Source organism: Dreissena polymorpha, chromosome 4 (genome assembly GCF_020536995.1).
Source record: "Dreissena polymorpha isolate Duluth1 chromosome 4, UMN_Dpol_1.0, whole genome shotgun sequence".
NCBI classification, from domain to species: domain Eukaryota; kingdom Metazoa; phylum Mollusca; class Bivalvia; order Myida; family Dreissenidae; genus Dreissena; species Dreissena polymorpha.
In genome coordinates this window covers 115,057,977-115,082,485 of record NC_068358.1, presented here as the reverse complement: position 1 = coordinate 115,082,485, position 24,509 = coordinate 115,057,977, and the positions used below count along the sequence as shown (strand labels likewise).

The following is a 24,509-nucleotide window of genomic DNA, read 5'->3' as shown; positions in this document are numbered from 1 at the left end:
CAACGCTCCGCTGCAATTGCAGTTTTGAATAAATGAAAGCATGTAAGATTTTTTTTAAATTCTTTTTTTAGAGGTCAGTGACCTTGACCTTTGACCTAGTGACCCAAAAAATGGGTGTGGCGTGTAGAACTCATCAAGGTGCATCTACATATGAAGTTGTAAGTGGAAGCAATTTGATTTTAGAGCCAACGTTAAAAAGGTTAACAAAATGTAATGGTTTTAGCCCAACGCAGGACGACGAGCTGGCTATGACAATACCTCGGGTTTTTTCCGAAAGCAGCCAAGCTCAAAAATGAGCTTGGCCTGGAGATTAAATAAGGGACCCCAAAAGCAAATAATTACACCACACAGATAAAATGTAGTTAAAACCCTGTGTTGGTAATTCACGTATTTGCTAAATTATCAATACTAGAGTGTTAACAAGGTTTTACTTTATAGCCATTTAATGTATGTTTTTCAAGCAACCAAAACCATTTTCTAACCATTCCAAGATACTGTTGAGACGAATCTTCAGACCAAATTTCATGAAGATTGGACAATAAATGCGGCCTCTAAGTGTTTACAAGGCATTTGTTGACCCCGCACAATGCACAACAGACAAAAAGCCATCACAAAAGCTCACCATGAGCACATTGAGCTAAAAAGGCATTTCAAATGCTTAATAATTTGTACAATTTTGATTGATGATTATCAATAAATGAACATATATTTTGAATATTTTTCTTATACTCGATATGTATTTTGCTTGTTAGAATGTATTACATACATTCTTTTTTGAATATTTGACTTTTTTTCAGTCCCTTTAAGCATTACAATTATTGAATAACTAACCGTTTCTTAAGTACTTTTTAACACGTCTGTAGACAAACATAAAATAGGCTATGATCTGGCCAAGTAGTAACTGTCAAACAATATCAACCCTTTGCATGCTGGGAAATTTGTCGTCTGCTAAAATGTTGTCAGCTGATTTTCTAAAATAAGCATTTTCTTCGATTTTTTTTTCAAAGAATACTATCAGAATAGTTCTGTGGCGTCTCATCTGGATCCAAACTGTTTGCAAAGGCCTTCAAAATTCGGTTCCAGCACTGAAAGGGTTTAGAATAGATAAACATAATTGTAAACATCAATATAACCAGAAACAAGAGATGTGTTTGTCAGAAACACAATGCCCCCTAATGCGCCACTTTGAATTAAAAATATTTGACCTTGAAGGATGACCTTGACCTTTCACCACTCAAAATGTGCAGCTCCATGAGATACACATGCATGCCAAATATCAAGTTGCTACGTTCAATATTGCAAGTTATGAAGAAGGTTAAAGTTTTTGAATTATTTTGTTTTTTACCTTTGACCTTGAAGGATGACCTTGACCTTTCACCACTCAAAATGTTCAGCTCCATGAGATACACATGCATGCCAAATATCAAGTTGCTACGTTCAATATTGCAAAAGTTATGAAGAAGGTTAAAGTTTTGGTTAAAGTTTTGGGACACACAGACACATACAATGACAGACAGGCCAAAAACAATATACCCCAATCTTTCCATCCAGGGGCATAAAAATGGTATAAGGCTCATACTTCATTGCCTAAAAATATTTAAAGTTTTTCAAATCGACATTATTTCAGCAAATTGACATGCTGTAGCCTATGAATCTTAGCTTTGTCTGCATGACAGAGAAAACAACACAAGTAATGAAGATTACAGGTTTAATTGTTCACTTTGTATGTTGCTATAAAGGAGAGTACAAATAGTCATGTATCTAACATCAGTCCTTTTTTTACGAACCTAATGAATAAAACACAACACAAACTGCATTTAATGTGTTTCAAGCATGCCCTATATCAATCAATAACAAAACAGCCGTACACCTTTTAAATCTTACACACTGACACATACGTAACTCCTATAAAAACAAGAAGGCTAAATGCCATAGGTTGCTCATCTGACACATGTAGAAATTCACCCGGATCATAAAGAAACTAAACTATAATGTGAAGATTTTTTATGTCTGTATAATAACTGTTTTTTATTAAGTTTTTTTTTAAAACTCTGCATGAGACATATTTGATATGGTCATAGTAACAAAGACACCACTGGAAAAGCATGTGGCTTCTCTGGACAAAAAAAGCCAATTTTATGGGTGTGAAGTATTGTTTTATCAATTCTTGACACAAAACCACTTTATTTTGATTAGCAAACTGCACAAAAAATGCAAATTTGTATTTAATTTGTATAAATGCGCTTGACTCTTTGTTTACACTTTCACAGTAAACAAACACAAGCTCAAATATAACTTCTGATTAAAATTCACTTTTTGTTTTCTTCATAAAAATCAAGAAAGTTGAGACTATAATTTTTAATAGATTTTTGTGAAAAAAAATGGTAACAGATTTTAATGGTATGCAATGGACCTTATTGAGTTTTGAAGAACTTTGATAGAAGGTCACGCAAAGATCATACCTGTGTAGTTTGGTTGAAATCAATTAAGGGGTTAAGAAGGAAAATGTCAACACCTCACAAATGCACTAACGGACAATGGACAACACAGTATCCTAAAAGCTCTCCATAGGCACTTAGTGCTCAGGTGAGCTAACAACTAAAATACAATAGAACTCAGGTGAGCATTAACTTAAAAAAACAACAAAAATCAAATATAATTTTATACTTATGAAGTTCCCTGTTCAAAAAGTAACCCTTGAATATTCACCCTTATTTATTGATATTTCTGTGTTCTGTCTTCCATGAAGTCTTGTTACTTTTTTTAAATGCCTGGAGATCTTATGGCAATATCCATCAAAAATAAATGAAATTGTTTGAACAGCACATTTTTTAAAATTCAATACAGAAATGAAATATCTGTAATTAACAATAATTATCAAATGAACACACAGAAACAAAATAAAATAACAAGGCACAATCAAAACTAATATAATTACAGGAACAGTACAGAGAAAAACATGTACAAACGTCTATCCATCTAGCAAAACATTCACAACTTAACCGCAATGGCATAACAGTAAATAAAACATTATCATACGTGTGACTTTAGATCTTTTAAGATACTAATAACTTCTTATACATAATGTATTTACCCTTATTATAATAGACAATTCTTAAAGCGAGATTATACGATTTTGTCAAATATTTATTAATAATATAAAACGTGTAAAAAACTTATTAAACATATATTTCAATACAAATTAAAATAAAAAAATAAGAAGAAAATACGTCGAAAAATGTGAAATAAGCCAAATATTTCATTCTGAAATCGAAAATGTCTGTACAGTAGAATTTGCCAGCATGTAAATCATGCATGTACGATGTGAATCTAAATTTAGTTCAACGGTTCATTTTAAATTTCTGCAACAATATCTATTCATACGACACTAATTAAAAAGATGAATGCTTCGGTTATTGTAGGAAAATATGTACGAAATATCTTCGTCACAATCGGCTCGGGGCGCTTATTTGTCTTTGCTGCATTTTATGAACTTGTTTTCAATTTATAATTTATCTTGCCTATTTTGTGTTATTGTTATATATTTTATCAATATATTACAATTAAACACATATAAAACAATAGTATAATCTTGCTTAAAAGAGGATGCTTTCAAAAACAACATAAGAAGAGTGATTGTGTTTTACAATTGAATAAACAATGATGAAACCCAAAATGAATGCCTGAATATGATTTTACACATGATTTTTACTAAATGTGTAAAAGAAATTGTAAACAAGTTTGTACCAGTATGAATATCGAGGTTTCATGTTTAACATAGTCAACTGTTGATGATGGTCTTGTGTTATAAGAAAGAAATGAGTTGCATATTCATTAAAGCATTGGATGGAAATCCAACAGAATATTGAGCATTGATGTATCAGAGCATTTTAACATAAACATAATACAAATACTAGGCAAAACAGCAATGTACACACAAATATGAGAACCAATATTTACAAAAAAGGAACACATTTTTCCTCATGACAACAAGCCAGATTAACATTAAAAAGCTTGGAATAATATTCAATCTCAACCATCAGGTATTAGAAAATAATTCAAAATTTTACATTGAAGTAAAATAAACACATCAGCAAATGTAAAAATTCACTCTAAATGTTTGTGTTTTTATGGCTTGCAGATGTTTAGGTTTTACATATCGCTCTTCCAATGAAAATGATTCAGGCTGAGTCCTGAAAAACAAACAGACAATTTTTTTTAAAGAATGTTAATGTCAACACATCCAATATCAGGTTCCATCTTAAACAAGATTCATGTACTTTGTAGAGTTCTTGAGCAAAATCAAAAAGGCAAGCACTGCATGCAAAGTGTAAAGAATGTACAACATTCCATAAGAAATATGACACTTGAGACATAAACTGCAACAATCTCAGTGATCCTGCTCAGACTAGTAAAAGTGTGTCATCAGACAGAAAAAAGTATGAAGGCATGAATATCCATAAGTTCTCATAATTATTTTAGTTGCAATCATATTCAAATATTCTTTGCATAATAGTTCAGGTTATAAAGAAATCTATCAATAAATGTAAATTAATAAATCCTTGAGAAAAACTTGTTGTGACTTATTTTGTATTCAGTCTCTATCGTGGCATAGAAGCTTAAACAGTACTGCAACAGGTACAAATGTTTTTAACTCAACCCATGACAGGTTATCATAAGTGGCGCAAACGCCAAGATAGAAGATAAGAAGATCATAAGTGGAAATGGTATAATGCTACAAGGTAGTCTGTGACCTAGCAATAACCAGCAGAGCATTGGATATAATACTAAGCTTAGCAAAAACATATCATGTTAACAACAAGTGTGCATGCAACAATGTGGAAATATTCAGTGCCACAAAAAACAACAGCCTCTAAAACACTATAAAAGGAAACAAAAACACAATCCATTAGCACATCACCATGCTGTCTATATTAAAATTTAATAAATGAATGTATAGTTAAGAATAAAATTTAGATGAAAAAAAACAGAGCTTTGTCACAGACGTGACGCATACGCCCACATGCCTCATTGACACAGACTATTTTGCATGATGTCTTCACATAACAAGAGAATCTACTTTATGGTGATTTTTAAGAATTAGTATGCCATTATCATTTATAGCCACTTTGACCTTTAAACTCTTGAATTCTTTCACTTGACACGCCGTCCAATGACTGTGAACAAAATTAATGTACAGAGTCACTTTAAAATCTCATAATGAATGACATAGTTATGGCCCGGACAAGATCATTTATTGCCATTTTTGACCTTTGAACTAAAAGTGTGACCTTGACCTTGGAGATATCGATGTAATTCTTTCGCGCGACACACCGTACAATGATGGTTTATGTGCCAAATTATTTTAAAATCTCACCATAAACGACATAGCTATGGCCCGGACAAGCTCATTTATGGCCATTTTTGACCTTTTAACTTAGAGTGTGACCTTGACCTTGAAGATATCGACGTAATTCTTTCACGCGACAAACCGTCCAATGATGGTGAATTAATGTGCCAAATGATTCTAATATCTCACAATGAATGACATAGTTATGGCCCAGACAAGCTCATTTATGGCCATTTTTGATCTTTGAAGTCAAAGCGTGACCTTGACGTAATTCTTTCGCTCGACTGACCGTCCAATGATGGTGAACAAATTTGCCAAATGATTTTAAAATCTCACAACAAATGACAAAGTTATGGCCCGGACAAGCATTTGACTTTTGAACTCCCATTGTGACCTTGACCTCGGAGATATCGACATACTTTTTTACACGACATACCTTCCCATGATGGTGAACAAATGTACCAAGTCATTTTAAAATTTAACCATAAATGACATAGTTATGGTCCGGACAAACTTTCGGTTAAAACACACTATGTGACCCCATGACCTAGTTTTTGACCCCGCATGACCCATATTCAAACTTGACCTAAACATCATCTACATACAACTTGTGACCAAGTTTGGTGAAGATCGGATGAAATTTCAGGACAGACCGACAGACAGACAAACAAAGTGACTTCTATATAGCCCCCATAACCAATGGTAATGGGAGTATACCTAACACCTGAGTAGAAAAATACTGCAGAAACAATAAAAGTAATAAAACATTTAATGCTGAAATCCTCGAACACCTTTGTTAAGTATCAATATCAATTCAATACAAGTTGTAGTTACACAGATATTAAGCTCCTTAATGCAAACATCACAATAAATCTATTGGTTAAAGACATATAATGTACAGAATTTTTGCAGTCAAACCTCTATTTCAGCATTATCCAGATGCTCGCACTAATGAATGGTCACATTGAAAATTAATGCAAATATTTTGTAACATGATTGTAACAAACTGTTTGTATTTGCATGCAATTTATCTTTTTTTTAAATAGCACTGTGGTTGTTGGTAGTACAACAGCAATGACCTGATAGTTTGAGCAAATACACCTTCCATGTAAAACAGTCAAGCAAATTTCAAACACAATCTTTTAGACATACAAAGACACATATACTCCATGTATTGATGTGTTTAATGCCCAACTTCATGTCGCACTGTGCAGAATAAGACTTTTTGTTGCAAAGAATTTAAGAACTATACAAAATATGTTTATTGTTACCATTATTCCTTTAAGCATATCTGTTATAAATATGATTGATAGAAGAAACAAATTTGTATTTATAGAAGTAAAACAATCATTTATTAATGTGTAAGTCAAATAAAGTCCATCTAACCAGAGAACCAAAGGTCGTATGTCACTCACCTGAAAACCGAGAGAAATGAACTGAACTGCAAAAAGGAGCTGTTGCAATGTTTTATTAACAATTGTCTAATTCGCTCCATATATTCAAAATAAACTTATAATAAACAAGGGCTGTTTGTAAAACATGCATGCCCCCCATATGGGCTGTCCGTTGTAGTGGCAGCCATTGTGTGAATATGTTTTTTGTCACTGTGACCTTGACCTTTGACCTAGTGACCTGAAAATCAATAGGGGTCATCTGCGAGTCATGATCAATGTACCTATGAAGTTTCATGATCCTAGGCGTATGCGTTCTTGAGTTATCATCCCAAAACCATTTTACTATTTCGGGTCACCTTGACCTTTGACCAAGTGACCTCAAAATCAATAGGGGTCATCTGCGAGTCATGATCTATCTAACAATGAAGTTTCATGATCCTAGGCGTATGCGTTCTTGAATTATCATCTGGAAACCATTTTACTATTTAGGGTCACAGTGACCTTGACCTTTGACCTTGTGACCTCAAAATCAATAGGGGTCATCTGCGAGTCATGATCAATCTACCTATGAAGTTTCATGATCCTAGGCGTTTGAGTTTTTGAGTAATCATCCCAAAATCATTTGACTATTTCGGGTCACCGTGACCTTGACCTTTGACCTTGTGACCTAAAAATCAATAGGAGTCATCTGCGAGTCATGATCAATCTACCTATGAAGTTTCATGATCGTATGCGTTCTTGAGTTATCATCCGAAAACCATTTTACTATTTCGGGTCACAGTGACCTTGACCTTTGACCTAGTGACCTCAAAATCAATAGGGGTCATCTGTGAGTCATGATCTATCTAACGTTGAAGTTTCATGATCCTAGGCGTATGCTTTCTTGAGTTATCATCCGGAAACCATTTTACTATTTAGGGTCACCGTGACCTTGACCTTTGACCTAGTGACCTGAAAATCAATAGGGGTCATCTGCAAGTCATGATCAATCTACTTATGAAGTTTTATGATCCTAGGCGTATGCGTTCTTGAGTTATCATCCGGAAACCATTTTACTATTTCGGGTCACCGTGACCTTGACCTTTGACCTAGTGACCTCAAAATCAATAGGGGTCATCTGCGAGTCATGATCAATGTACCTATGAAGTTTCATGATCCTAGGCCCAAGCGTTCTTGAGTTATCATCCGGAAACCACCTGGTGTGGGACCGACCGACAGACCGACATGTGCAAAGCAATATACCCCCTCTTCTTCGAAGGGGGGAATAAAAATAGAAGTAGTAGTAGTAGAAGTGGTAGTAGTAGTAGTAGTAGTAGTAGTAGTAGTAGTAGTAGTAGTAGTAGTAGTAGAAGTAGTAGTAGTAGTAGTTGTAGTAGTAGTAGTAGTAGTAGTAGTAGTAGTAGTAGTAGTAGTAGTAGTAGAGTAGTAGTAGAAGTAGTAGTAGTAGTAGTAGTAGTAGTAGTAGAAGTAGTAGTAGTAGTAGCAGTAGAAGTAGTAGTAGTAGTAGTAGTAGTAGTAGTAGTAGTAGTAGTAGTAGTAGTAGTAGTAGTAGTAGTAGTAGAAGTAGTAGTAGTAGCAGCAGCAGCAGCAGCAGCAGCAGCAGCAGTAGTAGTAGTAGTAGTAGTAGTAGAAGTATGCATTACAAAAATGCTGTTAGCCTTACATTTAGTAAAATTTAATTATATTACAAGGGAGGCAAATCTGTAACAATAAATTTAAACTTATTGCATTTGTTTCCCCTGTTGTGTATTACCTCCCCTGTCCTGCTTATATTTATATTAATCAACAAAATTAAACATTAATACAATATTTAATATACAAAATATACAAAAAATCTCATATTCTGATAATATTTTTACTGATCCACTGTATTTTACTAAAAGGATGATGTTTCATTGGACTGATAATTATAGATTTAGGATTACAGACCAGTTGCTTCAGTAATATTGTTCAGAGTGTGCCCTGTTGGCCGCGTATGCATTCTTGAATTATCATTCAAAAACCATTTTACTATTTCGAGTCACCGTGACCTTGACCTTTGACCTAGTGACCTCAAAATCAATAGGGGTCATCTGCGAGTCATGATCAATTTAGCTATGAAGTTTCATGATCCTAGGCCAAAGCACTCTTGAGTTATCATCCGGAAACCACCTGGTGGACGGACGTACCGACACCTGGTGGACGAACCGACCTACTGACATGAGCAAAGCAATATACCCCCTCTTCTTCAAAGGGGGGCATAAAAATGTTCTGAGCAAGTTTCATGTTTATTTGGGAAAAGTATGTCAACAAGGTTTCATTATAGCCATGTAATGAAACTCTCCTGTTCTCTTATGACCATGTTTTTTCAACGGACAAGGTAAATGTTGATGCCACATGCTGCACAAAGGACGAAAGGCTATCACAAAAGTTTACCACAAACATGTTGTGCACAGGTGAGCTAAAAAGAAGATGTTGATGTAACATGAATGAATCTGTGAAAAAAAAGAAATTTGAACAGCCATTAATTTACCGGCCTAGATACTTTAACAAAACTCATGGCACAATACAGGTACATTTAGTACTTGTTGCCTGAGGTATAAAACTGGCTTAAAACTGTAACCTTACAACGGGAAAAAAAAGCTCAAAATATTTTTTCATCATAAGAATTAATAATTGTAAAACAAAACTTATGTACATGTATTGTGAAACCAATCTTATTCTTTGAAAACTAACCCTTTGCATACTGCGAAATTTGTCGTCTGCTAAAATGTTGTCTGCTGAATTTCTGAAATTAGCATTTTCCCAATTTTTTGCAAAGAATATTATGAGAATAGCAAACAGTTTGGATCCTGATGAGATGTCACGTTCTGTGGCGTCTCATCTGGATCCAAACTGTTTGCAAAGGCCTTCAAAATTCGGTTCCAGCACTGAAAGTCTAAGACGCAGCTAACTTTCCATGATTTTTGTGGGTCCTGTCACCCACAAAATAAAATGTCAAATGAATGTTCAAGTCTGAAGCAGTATATCAGACATAAGAAAAAAAAATCAACTCACTAAATATCAACGAAAATGACAGATTTATAACTCCACACAATTAATTAGTCTGCAGTATTGCACCATCATGGTTTTAACACCAGAAGAAACTTATATGAAAAAAGAACAAGTACTGAACATGATCATGATGATACAACACATTGACAAATATTATAAAATGATAAATGCAAAATGTATGATATAAGGGTTAGGTAGATAAAAAAAATTACATGTAAAACATATTACTTTAAAACATGTAGAACCAATGACTTACAGTTCATGATACATTGATACACCATTTACTGGAACTATTTAATGCCTTTATTTTAAGGTTCCGATGATGAAAATAAGAAATCTTCTGTTTTGCACTTCTGGGACATTTAAAGTTAGCAGCAGAAAATATGGGACATATTTTATGGATGAACAAGCAAATTTGTTGAATTGATATCCCCCACCAATATACTTCTGGACACAAAAGTGTTATATTTGACACTAAAAAAAGCATTTTTTTGAAGATACAAAGGGCCATAACTCTGTTATTATCAGATGGTGTACAATGCCATTTGGCGTGCATCATCCTATTATCCATATATATACTCATACCAAGTTTCAATGAAATCCGCAAAAGCACTTCCAAGATATGGCTCCGAACAAAAGTGCCGGACGGACAGCGCCAAAACAATATCCCTCCGCCTCTGGCGAGGCATATATACTCATACCAAGTTTAAATGAAATCTGCCATAGCACTTCCAAGATATGGCTCCGGACACAAAAGTGCCTATAGTAAAAAGCATTTTTTCAAGATACAAAGGGCCATAACTCTGTTTTTAACAGATAGTATAAAAGGCCATTTGGCGTGCATCATCCTCTTATGCATATATATACTCAAACTAAGTTTCAATGAAATCCGCCAAAGCACTTCCAAGATGTGGCTCCGGACACAAAAGTGCCTATAGTAAAAAGCATTTTTTCAAGATACAAAGGGCCATAACTCTGTTTTTAATAGATGGTGTAAAATGCCATTTGGCGTGCATCATCCTCTTTTGCATATATATACTCATACTAAGTTTCAATGAAATCCGCCAAATCACTTTCAAGATATGGCTCCGGACACAAAAGTGCCTATAGTAAAAAGCATTTTTTCAAGATACAAAGGGCCATAACTCTGTTTTTAACAGATGGTGTACAATGCCATTTGGCGTGCATAATCCTCTTATGCATATATATACTGATAGGAAGTTTCAATGAAATCGGCTAGAGCAATTCCAAGATATGGCTCCGGACACAAAAGTGCCGGACAGACGGACGGACAGCCGGACGGATGAATAACGCCAAAACAATATCCCTCCGCCTCTGGCGGGGGATAAAAAAACAACATTTCCAAAAATAAGGCTATTGTCAAGCAATATGGTCCCCTACCGGCTCCACTATTGTCAGAAACTCCACCATTGTCAGATTTTATTTTTTTTTTGGTTTTGTTGCCATAGCATCCAGAATTTTGGACGTAGGAACAGCATGAATTGACGTGCATTATGTCCATATTGCCATCTATCCATGTTTCAAGTATCATGAAAAAATATTAAGAACTTTTAAGTTATCGCAGGATCCAGAAAAGTGTGACAGACTGACGGACCAACGGACACACAGAGCGAAAGCCGTAAGTCCCCTACAGTGAAACCGGTAGGGGACAATAAATCTTTAACAAATGAAATTCAGGAGTAAGCTCCGTTCTTCTGGGACTATTGAAGTAAGCAGCAGAAAACATGAGAAAAATTGTATTAATAAAAAGAATATTTTTTTTAACATAAATCTAAAAAAATGCAATTCAGGAGAAAGGTTTTGAAAAGGTTATACTCATTATTTAATTATAAAAAGCATAATATCAATTATAACTAAATTTTTATTTTAAAACGGACAACTTTTAAAACAAATGGGCCATGATGACCATGAAGGGTTCAACTGGTTTCAAGGTACACAAGTTGTCAAAGATTTGACCAGGTAACCTACATGTAGTTCAGATCTAAAACTAACTCTGAGTTAAGATGGTCAAGATTACATTTTGAACAAGTTTTATCAATACTGAGTTATAAATGTTACTTCCAGAGTGGTTACATGTATATTAGTTTTCTAAGATTAGACCCGGTGACCTAATTTTTAGACACACATGACCCAAATCCAAACTCAACCTTGAAATTGTCAAGATGAACATTCTGACAAGTTTCATAAAAATTGAGTCATAATAGTGGCCAATTATGACATTGGCACAGACTGAAGACAATACCTCGTGTTCAAGTGAGCACAAGCAATTGTTTACAAATAAAACAAGTGCAAATAACAAGTGAAATCTAAAATAATATATGAAAGGTAAATGAAGCACAGACAAAAATATTTACCCAAGTTAAAATAAATTCTTAAATTTAGAACTGCAGTCTTCAAGATTTAGAGTATTCAAAAGCAAGACAAACATAAATGTTTGTGGAACTCACAACATGCTATATTAATGCTGGTACATATAACAATATTCAAATAATATTAACAGTTATCAATAACAGGGCAAAAGCACATTTACAGCAACTTTTCTTCCTCTGAAATAACAGATGGTCAATAACTAATATACACTTTCTGAACTTTCTGGATCTCAAGTATTGGTATACGATTGCGTTCAGTGACATTTAACAGCCCTCAACAAAACAATCAAGCACCAGAATATTCAACAAAAACTATCTCTACAAAACAAAAAATCTCAACAAAGCAGGTCAATAACAATGGAGTTGCAAGTTAAAATTTGCATGTTATGTGGGTCTAAATATAGAAGACATCTTATTTACATAGACCAATCATAACAAACACTTCTGAGGCAATACTGTTAAAACTTAAATCAACTTTATTGGCTATTGAAATTGTATTTGGGCCTTATTTTGCCCCAAACTGGGCTTAATGCATGAGTGTAAAGTGTGTTCCCAGATTAGCCTGTGCAGTCCCCACAGGCTAACCAGGCCTTCATGCTGACACTTCATGCTGAATGCATTTGGCCCATTTTTCTGAGAGCAAGGCTCATTTTATTTTAATTGTTTTCACGAACACCATTACAATATCAACCAATGTCACGCTCAGCGTCATAATCCTGAACCTCGATACTCGGTCGCAAAGGAGTCTCCACCTCACTAGGCCCGTGATTTGCAGACTGAATCACTTCTTCTATCTCTTGGCGACGTCGGCGCAACGGTTGAGGGTCAAGATCATCATCATCTTCTTTCTTGCAGTATCTGCAGTTAATAATGCTGTCATACACTGCGCCAAACTCTTGTGACATTGTGGCGTATATGACAGGCCGCAATGCACAGTCCAGCATGGCTAAGATGCTCAAATATTCTCTTACACGGAACCATACTGTTAACTTATTAATGTCCGTAGACAGAGCAATCACAAAGTCTGTGTTCTTCAACTGGAAGTGCACAAGTAAGGTTACCATTTCATCTGGTAGTCTGCACAGAGCAAACACGTAAATTATGTATGTTATCATTTTTGACAACCGCCTTTCCCTGGGTGAGTAGCTATCCTCGAAATACCTTTGACTCATGTAACCTGTGACTAAGTAAATGACAAAAATAAGAACTAAAGGCAGGAAGTAAGAGAACGCAGCTGAGAGCAGTATGTACAATTCTTCAGTCCTCTGCACCACTGGTTCCGATTTTCCGAAATTAAAACCAGGATTTTCCGCACCATCAAAACTCGCAGCACATGTGGATTGTATTGTCAGCTTTGAATGATTGATCATTGGTATGTTGGCTAGTAACGATACAATCCACAGGATGATGCACGTCAAAAACGCGATCTTCGACGTTGGCCCATGGTGATCACGAGCTGTTAGTAGTATTCCTCGGAACACAGCCAGTACCACAATGTGGAATGGGGTAATGTACTGAACAGAATTGAACAGATAACCAAAGATTTTACACCAAAGCTCAGATTTGAGATCACCTTTTTCCGCCTTGTTAATTATCTCCTCGGGGACATTCAAAGCCGTGTTTAAAATATCGGTCAATGCAAGGCCACCAATTACAATATATATGGGCGTGCGAATCACTCGACGATTGTTCACGAGTGTCACGAAGGCAATCATGTTTCCCGTAATGCTGACCACCCCAATGAGGCCTGCGATGACACTCTGGAGTAAGCTGTGGATCATCGCCTGTTCATCGACGCTTTCTTCGTGGCCAACATGTACCATCTTGCCTGGATCTGTGGAGCCCTCCATGCTGGATAAATTGGTAGGGGGTGTTGGGTCCAATACCCTGAAATATTACACATCCGCCATAGCTGTGTACAAGGTAAAGACATTCGTAGGTTTAGGAGTGATATAACCATTCATCTTGTACATACATATGGGAAGCAAATTATTTTCTTAAACAATGTAATGACAAATATTTTGTTTTTATATTTTTAACACTAAACTATTGTTTTTAATATTAAATAGTTGATACTCCTATAAATATACCAGTTAGTGTTTCTTATCTTCAATTTATTCTACATCTCCAATAAAACAACTTTTTTTTTTAATAATCACATCCAAAATACATCATCAGAAATTTGGAACAATTTAATCAATGCACATTAAAGACACAGCTTTTTTAATACAATGTAAAATATGTGACATAATAAATTACTGGTAGATCTATGGCAAGTTTGAAGTTAGAGGTAAATACATGTAGTAAATATGTAGTTCTATATCATTTCAGGCCTTTTCCGACAATTGTGTTATGGCACAGAGGAATAGACCCACATTGTAATTGGTTTTATTTGTTTCTTAATTCAATATTTCCTTTTATAAATTTTTACAATAATTCGGAGCGTAAAAAAGCACTGACAGGTATTAATTAATTAAAAATTAAGGTACATTGGTGTTCCTGAACTGAAAACTAAGACACATTGTTATCCTTTTTTGTAAACTGCTGCCACAAGAGTGGAAATACCTTAAGTTATTATTCTTATTTATTTGCGAAAAAAAAACAAACTTACATGTAAAAGCATGCAATAAATTGTTTAATGACATACACACATGAAGGACATAAGCAAGCATATTTTAACTAATTGCCATTAAAATAGGAAATTTGTTTAAATGAAATATGTTCACACAATCATCTCAATATGGTTCTTGCCAATAACAGGGTCTTGACATTCCCGTACATGTAAATGACAGAAAAACAAAACTGAATTGATTTACCAGTAAACAGCCCCCCCCCCCCTCTGGGAATATGTAATGCTAAATAGGAGCAATTATCAATGAATAGATGGTGGAGATGAATTTACTGACTATTCTTTTCTATTTGTGCCCTCATTCATTTAAGTACTTCAAAATCAAAACAAGCTCAAAATGAAACTTTTTTAACTTAAACTGTAAAATTCATGAAAGCTTATTGACAACATCATCAACATAAGCTAACTTTCAAAGATTACTGAACAGTTGTTTGTATTTGTTATTCAAAGATGGACACAAAAAAGCACCAACCTTCTACTGTCTGTAACACAAAGCTACTTCTGATGTCCTCTGTAAAAGGTGTGTACATTTACCTCTGTACACCTTACCACTTCTGTTGCCTAACCGCCTTTCACAAGCCTAGAAATCTGAGTTGTTTCCAGACACTCCTATCTGTTCATCTGTCCTTTTCCAGCTAAAAACCAGGTCTCTTAAAATGTCACAAATAATGGATCAGCCACGTGATACCACTCATCATATTTCCAGAAATTTGCTAAAACACCAATAATTGTTCAGAACTTCTGATAAAATCACCGAACAAGGCGTTTAAGTACCATAAACATGTGTGGATCAAGCTCTCATATTTGATGCCTTTTGTGGACGGCAAATAGCAAGCTTATCTGACTTCTGCGTCACAAACCAATCCTGAAGGTAGAGGGTAAAATGTGGTCATACAAGGCAGCACCAGAACTGTCATTCTCTGATGACTGGGAAATCCAATCAAGTTTATAGTTTGTTGAGTTATTTCTGCACAGCAATTTATGGGCAAAATGAGGAAACAATTCAGTCAGTAATTATTGACAGTATTTGAAGGCACTTGCTACGGTTTCTGAGGTTAATCAAGATTCCTGAGATTGGCTGGCTGGAAGACTCTGAAATAAAAAAAAAGTATTTCAATTGCTTTCTTATATAAAAGCCACTATGTCAAAGATAATTGGACAAAATATGATGTCAGATGAATGATTTTTTCCACAGCAACCACTCTCACTATATATTCTGTCCCATGTTTTGCTAAAATATATATTGTGAAACTACCAATTACAAGTACAAACAAGAGCACCGCATAACGGGTGCCATGCTCCGCTGCGAAAGCTTGTCAGAATTTTTTTTAGAGGTCACAGTGACCTTAACCTTTGACCTAGTGACCCAACAAGAGATGTGTTTGTCAGAAACACAATGCCCCCTACTGTGCCACTTTGAAATATATTTTATATTTATATATATCATTTGGGAGGTATAGACATCATCTCCCTTTAAAGCTTTATTACTACCCTTGGATTTTTTCCAATCCAACCGGGGGGGGGGGGGGGGAGGGAGGTCTGTAGACAGTCAAAAATGACCAAGTCAGACATCACTGACAACCAAGGCCTGTGGTTTATCAAAGAGATCATGTATGTATGGACATAAGTCCACTGATATTTAATGAAAACTAGCATTCACAAATTAGAACAGGTTAGAAATGATAATTATATCAAGAGATGTGTTCGTCAGAAACACAATGCCCCCTATTGCGCTGCTTTGAAATAAAAAAATAAAATTGCTATTTATCATTTGGCAGGTATAAAAATCATCTCCCTTTAAAGCTTATTACTTCCCATGAATTTTGTCCAATCCAACCGGGGGGGGGGGGGGGGGGGGGGGGGGGGGGGGGGGGGGGGGGGGGGGGGGGGGGGGGGAGGGTCTCACAATCAATTATGACCGTGTCAGACATCACTGACAACCAAGGCCTGTGGTTTAAAAGCGATCATAGCCAGAGTTTGTTTGTTTTTTCTTTTTCATAAAATCATAGCCAGAGTTGATCATGTATCTATGGACATAAGTCCACAGGTATGTAATGTACATCAAAGAAATTATAATTATATCATTAAAAAACAAGGGACAAAATTGTCACAAAACCAGGTTTTCATTGTGAAAAAAAAATCTGATAAAGGGAGAAAACTCAAACTGAACTTTTGAAATGAACAAACAAAATTAACCCCCTTTGTAAGTTTGTTTTTAAAAAAATCTATTTTTAGTTGTGGCGACCTTGACATTGGAGATATTGACGTGATTCTTTCGTGCGACACACCGTCCCATGATGGTGAACAAATGTGCCAAATGATTTTAAAATCTCACAATGAATGACATAGTTATGGCCAGGACAAGCTCATTTATGGCCATTTTTGACCTTTGAACTCAAAGTGTGACCTTGACCTTGGAGATATCGACGTAATTATTTCGCGCGACACACCGTCCAATGATGGTGAATAAATGTGCCAAATGATTTTAAAATCTGACAATGAACGACATAGTTATGGCCCGGACAAGCTTGTTCCGCCCGCCCGCCAGCCAGCCAGCCCGCCCGCATTGGCCAATCTAATAACCAGTTTTTTCCTTCGGAAAACCTGGTTAAAAACTTTGTTAAATCAATCATGTGAGTTATAAATAATCAAAATAATAAATCTGTACAGTAACTGTGAAAAGAACTTCAATTCTTGGTAAGGAAATATATATCATGAGATTTATAATTATATAAATTACTTCCCTTGAAAATATTTGTTTCTAACAAATCTCTATTTTTAGTAGCAAATAATTAAAAGTCACTACTGTGACTGTGATTGACCACTCGAAATGTGCAGCTCCATGAGATACACATGCATGCCAAATATATAAAGTGGCTATGTTCAATATTGAATAATTTTCTCCCTTTTTAAAGCTTATTACTTCCCTTAAATTTGTATTTTTTACCGTAGACCGTAAAGGATGACCTTGACCTTGACCACCTTTTACCATATGTGTTTGTAAGAAACACAATGCCGCCTACTGCGCTGCTTTGATTTATTTAACAAAAATATATACGTGGGCAGGTCAGATAACTATGTCCATTTATAAGTTATTACTGCCCTTTACTTTGTTTTTCGACCCTAGACCTTGAAGGATGATGTTCACCTTGAAAATTTACCACTCAAAATGTGCAGCTCCATGAGATACACATGCATGCCAAATATCAAGGTGCTATCTTCAATATTTAAAAAGTTATGGCCAATGTTAAGGTTTTAGCACGACACCTACGCCAGACGTCGGACGACGGACGATGAGCTGGCTATGACAATAGCTCGGGTTTTCACCGAAAACAGCCTCGCTAATAACTTGAAAAGTTTTAAAATAAACAAAGGCTGTTTGTAAAACATGCATGCCCCCCATATGGGATGTCAGTTGTAGTGGCAGCCATTGTGTGAATAAGTTTTTTGTCACTGTGACCTTGACCTTTGACTTAGTGACCTGAAAATCAATAGGGGTCATCTGCCAGTTATGATCAATGCAACTGTGAAGTTTCATGATCCTAGGCCTAATAATTCTTGAGTTATCATCTGGAAACCATTTAACTACTTCGAGTCACTGTGACCTTGACCTTTGACCTAGTGACCTGAAAATCATTAGGGGTCATCTGCCAGTCATGATCAATGTACCTATGAAGTTTCATGATCCTAGGCGTAAGCATTCTTGAGTTATCATCCGGAAACCATTTTACTGTTTCGAGTCACTGTGGCCTTGACCTTTGACCTAGTGACCTGAAAATCAATAGGGGTCATCTGCCAGTCATGATCAATGTACCTATGAAGTTTCATGATCCTAGGCGTAAGCATTCTTGAGTTGTCATCCAGAAACCATTTTACTGTTTCAAGTCACTGTGACCTTGACCTTTGACCTGAAAATCAATAGGGGTCATCTGCCAGTCATGATCAATGTACCTATGAAGTTTCATGATCCTAGGCATAAACATTATTGAGTTATCATCCGGAAACCATTTTAGTGTTTTGAGTAACAGTGACCTTGACCTTTGACCTAGTGACCTGAAAATCAATAGGGGTCATCTGCCAGTCATGATCAATTTACCTATGAAGTTTCATGATCCTTGGCGTAAGCATTCTTGAGATATCATCAGGAAACCATTTTACTATTTCGAGTCACTGTGACCTTGACCTTTGACCTAGTGACCTGAAAATCAATAGGGGTCATCTGCCAGTCATGATCAATGTACCTATGAAGTTTCATGATCCTAGGCGTAAGCATTCTTGAGTTATCCGGAAACCATTTTACTATTTCGAGTCACTGTCACTGTGACCTTGACCTTTGACCTAGTGACCTGAAAATCAATAGGGGTCATCTGCCAGTCATGATCAATGTACCTATGAAGTTTCAAGATCCTAGGCGTAAGCATTCTTGAGATATCATCCGGAAACCATTTTACTATTTCGAGTCACTGTGACCTTGACCTTTGACCTAGTGACCTGAAAATCAATAGGGGTCATCTGCCAGTCATGACCAATGTACCTATGAAGATTCAGGATTCTAGGCCTAAGCATTCTTGAGTTATCATCCGGAAACCATCTGGTGGACGGACCGACCGACCGACATGTGCAAAAGAAAATATACACTTCGAAGGGGGGGGCAAAAAAATGATTTGATGTGCAGTCATTTGAAGAATATCATTTGATTTCTGTAAAATATAACAGTCAACAGGTTTTTTTCCCACTTTTAGGGAAGATAGCCCATGGCTTTGGCATTGGGAATTTTATTGGCATTTTCATGAAATTGGGAAAATAAATTCATTAGCCTTTTTTCACACGAAAAGTCCAGTGATTAGGGAAATACTAAATTTGATATAACTCTTTATAATCATTCAAATTAAAAGAACAAAATCATATAATACTTTGTTAGATGTATTTGAATTAAAATTGAGATAAAAAACACTTCTTTCTAAAAAAAAAAAATTTTTTTTTTGGAAATTGGGAATTTATGGCCACATTTTGGGGAAAAAGTATACTTTTTGGGATTGGGAACATAGCCGAATTACGGCTATAAAATCGGGCCCAAAAAAACCATGGTCAATACCAATTAATACATTTTGAGATCTTTTGTCAATTTTATATGTTAAATCTTGCTCAAATGTATGAAAACAAGAGATTTATTTGTCAGAAACACACTCCTCTTACTGCGCCGCTTTGATTTTTTTGTTTGTTGATTATATTCCTTTAACAAATATTACTTCCCTTGTGAAAATGATCTGTACCTGCCAAATGATAAATAGAAATTATCCCCCTTTAAAGTTTGTTACTTTCCTTCGATTTTTTTTACCTTTGATCCTTGAAGGATGACTTTGACCTTTAACAACTCAAAATGTGCAGCTCCATGAGGTACACATGCAAAGCCAAATATCAAGTTGCTATCTTTAATACTGCAAAAGTTATGGCAAATGATAAAGTTTACAGACAGACAGACAGACGGACGGACTGACAGACAGTTCAACTGCTATATGCCACCCTACCAGGAGCATAAAAATATCTCTCAAATCTGTTTTTGTTTGCAACTTTTTATGTTATATACTTGCTGTAAAATCATGATAAATATCTGGCTGTTTTTTGTTTCCACATCAACCATGATATTTTAAGCTTTGCCTGATTTACATTTTTCTCTGTAATGAATATTAATTGGTTTTACAATTGAAAAAAAGCACTTGTGGTTAGCATAACAGTCACAATATAGGTCATTAAGTGTAATTCATATCTTCAAATCATATTGCTTTTTTATACAAAATATCTGAAATCATTGTAAGACCTACAATATACTTTTGTCATAAGTTCTACAATTATTAGGAATTCAGTGCTCACATTTTTTATTTTGAGTTGTCAGATGTTGCACTTTCATATTATTAGCAAGCAAGAAGTCAATTTTTACAAGATGGGTCAAAATTTTCTTCCCAGCCACAAATATGAGCTAAATCCGGAAAGAAACGGGTGTAACTCATACAGTATGCATAAAGTATCGTCCCAGATAAGCCTGAGAAGTCTGATAATCAGGGACAACATTTTTCAATAATATGTATGAATTTGATCAAAGGAAATATCCTTTAAATAATAATCAAGTTGGGCAGAAACTTCTTCCCAGATAAGCCTGTGTGGACCCCACAAGCTAATCTGGAATAACACTATATGCATGTTCATCGAGCCTGATTTTAGCAAAGTCCAGCGCATATCAGTGTTTAGGCTCGCACCAGGCTTTTCCTTCATAACTGTAAACACCACTTTCTTAAAACATTTCCAAGAAATTCCATCAAAGATAACATCAGACTAAAGAAGCTGAACAAGTTTGAAATATTTCTATACCTCTTTTCCAACCAATTGCCTAAATAAACATTATTTACATCTTAATCAACAACAGGTGTACCGGTAGCTATTAGGTTTCATGTCTGATTGATTACTTTATGTCTTCTTGCAGAATATGAACAAAACTGAATGATTAGAAAAGTAATTTTAATCAGCTCTGAATGCCCAATATAGCAATCTCAAAAAAGTAAATATTTTTCTGAATTGTTTGCCTAAAAAAAAGAAACCATACCTGACTTGTTTAAGAAATCACATGAAAATGTTGAGAGCAAGTTACACAGAGATTACAATATAAAAATGCAGTCACTAAAGTGTTTACACTCTTTTTCTTTAATTTGACCCAGCAAACTAGTTTTTTACTTACTTGATGCAGTTTCAAACTTGGTTGACTCATTAGACGTCATTAGTGAAAAATGTTCTGACCAAGTTTCATGAAGATTGGGAAATAAATGTAAAGTGTTAACACTCTTTTCCTTTAATTTGACAAAGTGACCAGGTTTTTTACCCCAAAGGATCCAGTTTCAAATCAGCCTAGATATCATTCTTCTCTAGAATTACTTTATTCAGGGTTATTAAACATCAGGACTTTGATATAAAACCATTTTTCCAAGCATATGTTTATTATAAAAACTCTGCTTTAAGAGCCTATGAAATGTTGTTGTAAATAAATAGTTGTAGGCAATACACACACTACAGTCGTATGTGGCACATGATGTTGGTGTAGTTCTTCTTGAATGCTCTCATACGTACAGCTCAGACTGAGGGTCAATTGCTGGGAGTTGGATTATTGCAACTAAATGTTGGTGGTGTCACTGGATTATGATAATTCAGATTATCATTACACACAGTTTGCTGTTGTTTTTTTTGCTACAAGTATTAATATCTATCTTCTGATCAAAAACATAATTTCAAAATTTGAAAAGTGTTATCAAGTACTGGTAAGTGGCACTTTCCCAGTATGAAAAATTATACAATGCCAATTGCCCAAAAAATCCCAAAATGAAGTAAATTTGAGGGTTTTTTTTCACTCTAAAACTGCCTTAAATATCAGCCAGTAAAAATATACAAGAGGGCCAAGATGGCCCTAGTTCGTTTCACCTGAGAGGAGTCGGTTCATTCAATCTTTACCTAATGTCAAACATGACCTAGATATTGATCAGACAAACATCCTGGTCAAGTTTCATCATTATTGAACCAAAACTCTGGCGTAGGAAGTGTTTTTGTTTTTGTAAGATTTGAAATGGTGACCTATATTTTGAGTTGACCCTCTAAACATCAAACTTTGCTTATAAGGATTTTGTATAATATAATGAAAATTTGGACAATCTAAGGGCAATAATTATGGCATTAATTATGTGATTTTGCTCATCATCAAACTTTACCTAGATCTTTCAGCAACTTTGATAAAGAATGCTTGAGAAATGTGAATGCTAGAGTGTTTACAAACCAAATGTGGACGGACGGACAGCGGACAAAGACCAATCCTTAAACCTCACCTGAGCAATCAGGTGAGCTAAAAAGTGTGTTTCACCGATCTGAGCCATTTTCCAACTTGTCCAAGAAATCAACAAGGGCTGTTTGTAAAACATGCATGCCCCCCTATATGGGCTATAAGTTGTAGTAGCAGCCATTGTGTGAATACGTTTTTGTCACTGTGAACTGTGGTGGTGGTGGTGGTAGTTGTGGTGGTGGTGGTGGTGGTGTAGTAGTAGTAGTAGTAGTAGTAGTAGTAGTAGTAGTAGTAATAGTAGTAGTAGTAGTAGTAGTAGTAGAAGTAGTAGTAGTAGTAGTAGTACTAGTAGTAGTAGTAGTAGTAGTACTAGTAGTAGTAGTAGTAGTAGTAGTAGTAGTAGTAGTAGTAGTAGTAGTAGTAGTAGTAGTAAGTAGAAGTAGTAGCAGCAGCTGCAGCCGCAGCAGCAGCAGCAGCAGCAGCAGCAGCAGCAGCAGCAGCAGCAGTAGTAGTAGTAGTAGTAGTAGTATGCATATTAAAAATGCAGTAAGCCTTACATTTGGTAACATTTAAATATATTACAAGGGAGGCAAATGCTGTAACAATAAATTTAAACTTATTGCATTTGTTTCCCCTGTATATAAGAAAGATATAATAGTGTATTACCTCCCCTGTCCTGATTATATTTATATTAATCAACAAACTTAAACATTAACACAATATTTAATATACAAAATATACAAAAAAACTCATATTCTGATAAAAATTTTACTGATCCACTGTATTTTACTAAAAGGATGATGTTTCATTGGACTGATAATTATAGATTTAGAATTACAGACCAGTTGCTTCAGTAATATTGTTCAGAGTGTGCCCTGTTGGCCGTTGCATTTTTGAGTTATCATTCAAAAACCATTTTACTATTTCGAGTCACCGTGACCTTGACCTTTGACCTAGTGACCTCAAAATCAATAGGGGTCATCTGCCAGTCATGATCAATGTACCTATGAAGTTTCATGATCCTAGGCCCAAGCGTTCTTGAGTTATCGTATGACAACCACCTGGTGGACGGACCGACCGACATGAGCAAAGCAATATACCCCCTCTTCTTCGAAGGGGGGCATAATAAAACCAATGTATTGACTAAGTTTCACGATGATTAGGCAAAAAATGTGACTTCTATAGTGTTCGATCACAAGGTTTTTCTCTATATAGTCACATAAGGAAAACTGCCCCACCCCCCTGGCAGCCATGTTTATTGACCCATAGGGACCATTTGGAAACTCATCTGAGATATATATAAAACAAATCTATTCACCAAGTTTCATGATGATTGGGCAAAAAATGTGACATCTAGAGTGTTCACAAGCTTTTTTTACTATATAATATAAGAAAACTGCCCCCCCCCCCCCCCGGCAGCCATGTTATTCAACTGACCGGAACCATTTTCCAACTCAACTCTCGTATCAGAAAACAAATGTTCTGACCAAATTTTATGAAAATTGGGCAAAAAATGTGACTTCTAGAGTGTTCACATGTTTTCACTATATACATATAGAGAAAAATGCCCCGCCCACTGGCGGCCATGTTTTTTCCCAATCTGGACCATTTTCGAACTCATCCGACATATCAATAAAACCAATGTTTTGATTAACTTTCATGATGATTGGGCAAAAATTGTGACTTCTAGAGTGTTTACAAGGTTTCTCTAAAGCCATATAAGGCAAACTGCCCCGCCCACTGGCGGCCATGTTTTTCAATGGACCGGAACCACTTTTGAACTCAACCAACATATCATTAACACAGACATATAGACAAAGTTACATGAAGATTGGGCATCAAATGTGACTTCTACAGTGTTTACAAGCTTTTTCTTTTTTTTGACCTAGTGACCTAG

The 24,509-nt window shown here is 35.5% G+C and overlaps 1 protein-coding gene across 5 annotated transcripts in view; it reads right to left on the bottom strand.

Annotated features, from left to right (window-relative positions):
- Positions 1–1,694: 1,694 nt before the first annotated feature.
- The window catches only part of LOC127878219 (galanin receptor type 1-like), a 62,282-nt gene continuing 39,467 nt past the window's right edge, over positions 1,695–24,509 (bottom strand). For 4 of the 5 annotated variants that reach the window (XM_052424737.1, XM_052424735.1, XM_052424736.1 and 1 more), the window contains exons 2-3: positions 15,269–15,888; positions 1,695–14,054 (exon numbers count right to left, since the gene is read on the bottom strand). In XM_052424737.1, coding sequence (XP_052280697.1) covers positions 12,854–14,017 — 1,164 coding nt within the window. In that variant the 5' untranslated portion in view covers positions 14,018–14,054; positions 15,269–15,888 and the 3' untranslated portion in view covers positions 1,695–12,853. The remainder of the gene's footprint in view (positions 14,055–15,268; positions 15,889–24,509) is intronic. The other variant, XR_008048770.1, reaches the window with a different exon arrangement.